The sequence below is a fragment of the Salvelinus namaycush genome, chromosome 20 (assembly GCF_016432855.1).
Source record: "Salvelinus namaycush isolate Seneca chromosome 20, SaNama_1.0, whole genome shotgun sequence".
Taxonomy (NCBI): Eukaryota; Metazoa; Chordata; class Actinopteri; order Salmoniformes; family Salmonidae; genus Salvelinus; species Salvelinus namaycush.
The window spans coordinates 39828411-39837823 of record NC_052326.1 but is presented as its reverse complement, the minus strand read 5'-3'; the positions used below and the strand labels follow the sequence as shown (position 1 = coordinate 39837823).

Sequence of the window (9413 nt, the reverse complement as noted above, 5' to 3'; positions counted from 1 at the left end):
GCCTTGTCATTCTCCACACCGGCTGATGGACATTGCTGCACGCTGATACATTTCAGCAGCGAATTTCTTTGGTTTAGAGATTGTGGCTCTTTTCTCATTCTTTTTTTTATTTTTATATTTGCTTCCTGATAGTTTTTGTCTTTTAGACATGGTAGCAAATTGTTTCAAATCTCTATAGTTTACTTTTAGCAAAGATGATATCCACTATTAGTAACTAGCTAATGTTAACAGGCTAGCTTAAGCTACTGCCTTAATCACTAATCGTCTTCGTCACTGTCATGCCTGCTCCCGCTCTTCCCCCCTGGTGCTTGATGGTGCCAGGCTCCCCAGCATTGCGCACTCCTGCCACCATCATTACGCAGGCCTGCCTTCCCCCCCATCATGCGCATCAGCGATTATTGGACTCACCTGGACTCAATCACCTCTGTCATTACCTTCCCTATATATGTCTGGTTCCTCGCTCTGTTCCCTGCTTTAGCGTGACTTGTCACTTGTCTTTGTTTACCTGTGTGCTGACGCTGTTCCTGCTCTGTTACCTGTCTGTTCCTGGTTAAATGTTGATCCCGTACCTGCTTCTCATCCCCGGCGTCGGTCCTTACAGTCACACACAAACATAAAAAACCAAAGCAATCATTTCATTGGCAGATTCATTTTTATTAATGTCTCACAATTTAATAATCCCATATAAACACACACATCACCATAGGATAGTGGGAGTGAACTTCGGGAGAAGCGGGAATGAAATGGGGGCGGGAACTGCAGCAACGCTATGAGCTGGTGGCTGGGGTGCCGCTGGTGGTGTAGTAGCCGATCAGGGGGCTGCAGCCAATTGTCAAAATGCCGCCCCAAATTCAAGTGCCGCCATAGGCCTAATGGGAGGGCCAGCCCTGGTTGTAGGCCATAGAGTAGCAGTATATCCTAATATACTGATGAGTTGTAGGCTATAGAGTAGCAGTATTTCATAATATACTTATGAGTTGTAGGCCATAGAGTAGCAGTATATCCTAATATACTGATGAGTTGTAGGCCAGAGAGTAGCAGTATACCCTAATATACTAGACTAGACTGGACTGAACTGGTTGGACTTTTCTGGACTGGACTTGACTGGCTGGATTGGACTGCACTTGACTAACTGGACTGGACTGGCTGAACTTGACTGGACCAGACTGGATTTGTGCCTCAGGCTATGGGATTGAGTAGTGCTGATTCCAGCATCTCTTCCTAATACTCTTATCAATGAAAAAGGATTGACAGGCCAGACAGACAGTAAAGTGTTCCCCAGTGTGCCTGTGTTTGTGCTTCTCTGTGTGTGTGTGTGGGGGGGGGGGGGGGGGTCGGTGTCCCCCCTGCGTAACAGTTAAGCTAAGGTGCGCTAATGTGATTAGCATGAGGTTGTAAGTAACAAGAACATTTCCCAGGACATAGACATATCTGATATGGGGAGAAAGCTTAAATTATTGTTAATCTAACTGCACTGTCCAATTTACAGTAGCTATTTCAGTGAAAGCATACCATGCTAGTGTTTGAGGAGAGTGCACAGTTATGAACTTGAAAATGTATCAATAAATCAATTAGGCACATTTTGGCAGACTTGATACAACATTTTGAACAGAAATGCAACAGTTCATTGGATCAGTCTAAAACTTTGCACATACACTGCTGCCATCTAGTGGCCAAAATCTAAATTATGGCTGGGCTGGAATAATACATTATGGCCTTTCTCTTGCATTTCAAAGATGATGAAAAGATTATTATATATATATATATATATATATATATAAAAATACGTTTTTTTCTTTGTATTATCTTTTACCAAATCTAATGTTATATTATCCTATATTAATTTCACATTTCCACAAACGTCTAAGTGTTTCCTTTCAAATGGTATCAAGAATCAGCATATCCTTGCTTCAGGTCCTGAGCTACAGGCAGTTAGATTTGGGTATGTCATTTTAGGCGATATTTGAAAAAAAGGGTCAGATCCTTAAGATGACTCAAATGTAAAGTGTGTGTGAGTGTGTGACATGTGGAAGGCAATGGGCTCTTTTAGAAATGTCATACTGGACTAGCCTCAATGAGCCTGTGGCTAACTTTCAAGTAATGTTCCATACACACGCACGCACACACACAAACACACAATGTATACACAAACAGATAAACAAACACAGGCACAGACATGTTTCACACATGCTCTGGAGAGATGGATTATCTGCAGTGATACTACAGTAAACTCCAGGTTAAAGCACTGCTGTTGTTGGATAACATCAAGGTCAGATTAACAGTTACCTTGGGATCTATCATGGGCATTATCATTGGAATTCATTTGAATTTGAATACAGTTGGAATCGTTTTGAACAAAGCTACCGCTACGTAGGCTTGTTTGTTCTAAAATATGCACTCTGTGTTTTTTTATTTTTTATTTTTTATTATTTATTACAAAAAACACAAGGAAGGGGTAACACTAAAGTATGTGTTTGTATTCAACCTTTTAGATAGAGCGAATAAAACAGTTATGAAATGTCTCATTTTTTATTTTAACCTTTATTAATCTTGGCAAGTCAATTAAGAACAAATTCTTATTTACAATGACGTCCTACACAAGCCAAACCTGGACGACTCTGAACCAGTTGTGCGCCGCCCTATGGGACTCCCAATCACGGCCGGTTGTGATACAGCATGGATTCGAACCAGCGTGTCTGTAGTGAGGCTTCAAGCATTGAGATGCTGTGCCTTAGACCGCTGCGTCACTCGGGAGCCAAAATGAATTTGGAAATAGGTTTTTTCTGCGACTTTTCAGGCTCTCAAAGATATTTCCATCCATTGTTTGAACTTTTTATATTTTGGTTGAAGTGTCAGATTGTTGTTGACATTCTGCTGGCTAAGCATTATCTCTCACTTTAACGCTCATTCATAGCGAGGAGGCAGTTGTAGTCAGATAAGTGGGTCATGAATTAATAACTGTTCCAAGTCAGTCCCTTTGCATTAGGCTGAACTCCTACCCAAACACACAAAAACTTGTGTAAGCTTTTTTATTGTGGGGTGGTTGATTGGAACCAGGAACCTTGTCTTCAAGACTACGCATTTTTATAATGCATTCAGAGTTTTTCTCTAATACTACTCTTCTCAATTTGTCCTCCATAAATTTGAATCTAGGTATGTGTCAGATGTGCAGATCTGTTCAGGATAACACACGACAGCAAAAAACAAATGTACAAATCACATTAGACAATAAAGTTGTATGTTGTTTGTTTTCCCATTCATGGGGCTCACAGAGCCTCTGTTTGTCCTCCTCTTCTCCTGACATCTCCAATGATACTTGCTCACATATTGTACTTTACAGTAAGTCACTTTGTATGAAGGCGTCTGCTAAATAGCGTATATCATTGACACTGATAATGTCTTTGATAATGACACTGAGTCTCAAATGGCACCCTATGAGCCCTTGTAAAAAGTAGTGCACTATATAGGGAATAGGGTTTCATTTGGGACGCATTCATTGTCTCTTTGTCGCAAATCGTCCTCAATGATAACCTCTCTCTCTCTCTCTCTCTCTCTCTCTCTCTCTCTCTCTCTCTCTCTCTCTCTCTCTCTCTCCCCCCCCCCCCCCCCCCCCCCCCCCACCCCTCCAGATCCTAGCCATCATCTCCATCCTTTTCATTGTCCTCTCCACCATCGCCCTGTCCCTCAACACCCTGCCTGAGCTGCAGGACACAGATGAGTTTGGCCATGCCTCAGACAACCCCCAGCTGGCCCACGTAGAGGCCATCTGTATAGCCTGGTTCACTATGGAGTACCTCCTCCGCTTCCTCTCATCCCCCACCAAATGGAAGTTCATCAAAGGTGAACACTTCTGTTTTTAATGTGCATTTAAGTTGTGCTACCTTTAGTGTCTGTCTGTGTGTCCACTGTTGTGTATTTATTGGTGTTTAATATTTTAGCTGGTGCAAACAAATTTCCCTGAGGATGAATAAAGTACTATCTTATCTTTAAGGTCCCCTGAACGTGATCGACCTGCTGGCCATCCTTCCTTATTACATCACAATCTTTCTGACAGAGTCCAACAAAAGTGTTCTACAGTTCCAGAACGTCCGGAGGGTGGTTCAGATCTTCCGGATAATGCGTATCCTGAGAATTCTGAAGCTGGCACGTCACTCCACGGGGCTACAGTCTCTAGGTTTCACCCTGAAGAGGAGTTACAACGAGCTGGGTCTACTCATCCTCTTCCTGGCCATGGGCATCATGATCTTCTCCAGCCTAGTCTTCTTTGCCGAGAAAGACGAGGATGACACCAAGTTCAAAAGCATCCCTGCCTCCTTCTGGTGGGCCACCATTACTATGACCACGGTGGGCTACGGGGACATTTACCCTAAGACTTTGCTTGGGAAGATTGTGGGAGGTCTCTGTTGCATTGCAGGGGTGCTGGTGATAGCCTTACCCATCCCTATCATCGTCAACAACTTCTCTGAGTTCTACAAGGAGCAGAAACGTCAAGAGAAAGCTGTGAAGCGTCGGGAGGCACTGGAGAGGGCGAAACGCAATGGGAGCATTGTCTCCATGAACATGAAGGAGGCATTTGCCCGCAGCGCCGAGCTGATGAACGTGGTGGTGGAGAAGAGCGAGAGGCTGCTGACGCAAGACAACCACCTCTCGCCCAGCCACTGGAAGTGGACGCCCAAGCGGGCTGCCAACGCCTCAGAGACCAGCTCGGCACACTCCTTCAACCCTGTGGAGTCCCAGACGGGTTCTCCCAGCAAGGCCAGGGCCTCCAGTCCTCAGGGGCTCAACGCTCAGAAGCTGGAGGAGATGTATTACCAGATGGCCAAGACCCAGTCACAGCCCAACCTCAATGCCAAAGACAACAGCTCCAGGGCTGGCAGACAGAGGGATGAGATTGAGCTGGGGGCAATCCCTGGAGGTCCAGGGGACCCTATGCTAGGGGGTCGAGAGGGGGTGGGGGACATGAAGAGCCTGTCTAGTATTGACAGCTACATCAGCTGTGCTGCAGACTTCCAGGAGAATCCACGTGGTGTCTACCCCCTAAGTCCAGCCTCCGGCCTGGCCCTCCTTGCCCAGGAGACCAGCCGCTTCTCCCATATCAGCCCAGCCACGGCCCTCTCTGGGTGGGTCAGCACCAACCCTGGCCTCCAGACCACCCTGGAGCATGAGTTTTTTTCTGCTGCAAAAAACTCAGTCTCGGACAACACTCACAACTTCAATAAACCTTTGAAAGGTGGCAGCCACTCCTACAAGGTGAAGTACCGGAGCAGTGGAGGGGAGTCGGGGCCAGGACCAGGTCAGTCGCCCAGCAACGGTGATCCTCTCTCAGGCATCTCCATCCTGTCTGACTGCTCCCTGCTCAGCCCGGAGACGTCCATCTACACCACAGCCAGTAGCAGGACCCCACCCAAGTCTCCGGACAGCTCCACCCTGACCACGGCCCCGACCTCCACCCCGGCTGTCTTCACCTTCCATGACTCCTCCATCAGTAAGTACATTGACGCCGATACAGATGACGACGAGCACCTGAGGGACATGTCGGATGCCACAAGCCCCTCAGAGTGCCTGCTGGCCGGCTCTAGTGCCCCTAAATGCAGCCGGAACATCAACAGTGGCTACAACCATAGAGGCATCAACCACCTGGCATCAAGCACCACCCAGCGAATGCTGGGGCAGAACTGCCTGTTCCCCAGCTTGGATGGGGGGACGCGGGGGAGCGGGGGCCACGTGGAGAACAATGTGGTGCCGGAGCTGCCCCGCAGGCCCAAAGGGGACAGAGGAAAGTCTAGTACCATGGACCAGAGCCTCTGAGCTGCAGAGGGACATCCAGGGACATCCAGAGAGACACGGACTAGCCGTGTGAGGAAGCCGGAGAAAGACAAAGTAATAGAGAGATAGAAAGAGAGAGAAAGAAAGAAAGGGAAGGAAAGAGAGGCACACTGTGCCGAGTCCCTTTACAAACTAACAGAAAGGGCCAGGAAATGAGAGAGATTCAGGGCAGAGTTTGGGCTGTGGTGTGGTGTTGAATACTCTGGGAAAAGACTTGTAGAATAGATCAAGAACACCACTCTCCCTCCCTATTAGCCACAGTACACTAGCTACCACAAAACTGGGCAGAGCACTCCCAGTGACCCATCTGAGCAGGGGCCCCACAGGGAGATGTGGGAGTAGGTCAAAGGTCAAAGCAGAGCATGCTGGGAGGGGAAATGGTCTGTTGGTTGGTTGGGGCTGTGGTGGTTCAGGTCAATTCATTGGCTCTGGGGTAGGGGGAAAGAGGTGAGGCAGAATGGATGAAGGGGGGAACCGGGAGGCGGGGAAGAGCAAGGAGAGATTCATGTTGTGAGCATAGGGATAGAAAGACAATCATCCCCTATATTCTCCTACAGTTCTACCTATCTCAGGTAACCACTGTCCCATTCCAGCCTGAGCCCCAGCCCAGCTCACACTGTAGTAGGGATTCCAGAAGAGGAGTTACGGCAGACGCCAATAAGCTACTTACTAGTGCCCCCCCTAGCCCCAAACCTGGCCTTAGTCGTGTGTGTGTGTGTGTGTGTGTGTGTGTGTGTGTGTGTGTGTGTGTGTGTGTGTGTGTGTGTGTGTGTGTGTGTGTGTGTGTGTGTGTGTGTGTGTGTGTGTGTGTGTGTGTGCGCACGCATATGTTTAAAGGATAATTTATGTATCCACATTTTGAGATTGTCTTACCTGATTAATTTATTTTTATATAGATAAAGGAGGTTACCTATATGAGTCTGTGGTTTACTAGTCTGTTGTGTCATGACCATATCTGTTTGAGTATTTCTGTATGGGATATTTCTTATTGTCAGACAGTTATTGGAGATTCAATCCAGACTTGTTTTTAGGGGAAAACCAGTCTGTGAGTCTTGTTCTTCTTGGTACAGTTTGTTTATCTCGTGGTGAGAGTAGAGTACCACATCTGATCTTCCATTTCTGTCTGGGAACATGTCTTGATTGTCTGTTGTTTTGTGTTACACTGAGTTTGAGTCAGAGGGGAATGGTTGAAAGAATCTGTACATTTTTGGTATCAAAGTGAGGAACAATAATCATCTCTGAAGATTTGTGCACCAAGCACACATTTAGGAGAGCTCTGCTCCAAGGCATTCATGTAGCGAACAGGCTGCCTCTTCCTCCTAGTCATACCACCAAGACACAAGTGTTCAAAAGAATCGCTTCAGACGAAATGCTGAGATGTGCAAAGGAAAAATAACCTGTTTATTTTTATGGTATTTTACAAAGAATGTGGTGAATGGATTTATGAATTTATATTTCCAAATCCAAGCAAACATTTAGGATATATGCTCATATTAAAACAGTGTGAAACATTGATACACAGCTGCCCCAACATGCATCATCATCATTTTCCTTTGAACAACATAAAGAGACTGAGTGTTGAGAGAGAGGGTGGGGGGGGACTGAGTGTTGAGAGAGAGGGTGGGGGGGGACTGAGTGTTGAGAGAGAGGGTGGGGGGGGACTGAGTGTTGAGAGAGAGGGTGGGGGGACTGAGTGTTGAGAGAGAGGGTGGGGGGGGGACTGAGTGTTGAGAGAGAGGGTGGGGGGGGACTGAGTGTTGAGAGAGAGGGTGGGGGGACTGAGTGTTGAGAGAGTGGGTGGGTGGGGGGACTGAGTGTTGAGAGGGGGGGGAGACAGAGAGACAGAGACTGAGAGCGAGATCCTACATGCGGTACTCCTTGGGTTTGCCGTACAAGCCATAAATACATCCAGAATGCTATCTGAACAGCATATTAATGCATAAAGGGAAGAGCTTACGTAACCTAACCTGGTTATAGGTTTGGATTGAATAGCAAGTCTAGTGTTATTTGAGTGCGTCTGCATTCATTCACACAGACATTCATACATTGAAGGCCAGCTGATACACAGGTCTTATATGGCAGACATCTTCAAGATAGCTCCAGCCCAGTTTCCATAGTAACAGGCTCTCTCCTGGCAAGGCTGATACCAGGGCTGCATAGCTCTGCTAATTTGGGTGGGTAGTCTGATTGTATCAAAATGCATGCATTCTCATCTGTTTATACAGTTTGAAAACTCTCAAACATACTGTAGTTAGTACACAGGTATGTACATAGATAAATATCCCTCATGAAGCCGCCCCCCTGCAATGTTCTGTAATTCAGATACAGCATAATGCAATCCTAGTTTTGAATATATCCATGATAATCCTTTCTGAATAATAGACATCACAGTGCATACTGTAGATATCGTATAAAATCATAGACAGACCCACAACACTGTCCATGTGTTTGTCCTTTGCTCTCTTTCGCTCTGAGAAAAAGAGAAAAGGCGAGAATTCTTCATCTCCAGAGTCACATGTATCACTCCTGTTCCTGTCTGAGCTGGATCCGAGCGAGTGGAGATGAGGTGTGAAAGGAATAGCAATGACTGCGGAAGGGGCAGAACCTCTGAAAAAGTGTGTGTTGATCATTTCTAAAGGGACTGCTGCTCAGCCAAGCAGAGAGCTGGTGATTAGAGCTGTGGTTACTGCTTAGTGGAGGAAGTTGAGCTGCTTCCAGTGTGTGTGTGTGTGTGTGTGTGTGTGTGTGTGTGCATATGTTCGTATTGGACGAGATAGTTATGATCTAGAGGGGGTATGTCGTTTTCAGCCCTACAGACTGCACCTGTTATCATCAACAGTGACTAGTGTTACAGTAATATCTGGGGAACACCATTTGCCTATATACTGAGCACTGCTTTTTCACTGGCTACAGTTTTTTTCTCTGCCTGTAGAGCGCTTCAAGGCAATCTCTACCTTCACATAACACTCTAGTTCATAGTCTATTTAATGACAGTAGTTCACGGCCTATTTAATGCTTAGGCCTGAACAGTCACAGTGGTGTGCATGCATGTATATGAGAGTGAGAGAGAGAGAGAGAGAGAGAGAGAGAGAGAGAGAGAGAGAGAGAGAGAGAGAGAGAGAGAGATATATATAACTAGACTTCTACTTTGTTTGACAATGTTCACATGAATGATTTTAGCTGTAGGGTGGACATACAGTACAATGCTACAGGTTTATTTTCATTGTGTTCACAATGCATTTCAAATCCTCCTTCAAATCCTTCCTTTGACTGCCCCGGTGGTCGAATTAGCTGTCATCTGTAGAGCGCTGGCTTCTCGTGCTCGGTTCTGATATTGAGCATTGTCTAACACTGAGATATGTGTTCCTGCACCCTATGTTTCACATTACCATACATCAATTTATGCTTTCACTGTAGGAATATATTGTGGGAGTCAGGGACCGCTTTGTCATGGAAACTATCTCTTTAAAGAATGATGACAATCAAATCCTCATGAATAGACATGAAATAAATTGTAGCATTGTGAAGAGAAGTTCCAATGGAGTGTCATAGGATGGACAGACTGACTGGATCACGTCATGGACAGA

The 9413-nt window shown here is 46.0% G+C and overlaps 1 protein-coding gene across 1 annotated transcript; it reads left to right on the top strand.

The window, feature by feature from the left end:
- The first annotated feature begins 738 nt into the window (after positions 1-738).
- On the top strand, positions 739-5808 carry LOC120064810 (potassium voltage-gated channel subfamily B member 1-like). The gene is made up of 3 exons (XM_039015409.1): positions 739-786; positions 3630-3840; positions 3992-5808. Exons 1-3 carry the CDS (start codon positions 739-741, stop codon positions 5806-5808), a joined length of 2076 nt encoding a protein of 691 aa, XP_038871337.1.
- Positions 5809-9413: the final 3605 nt, after the last annotated feature.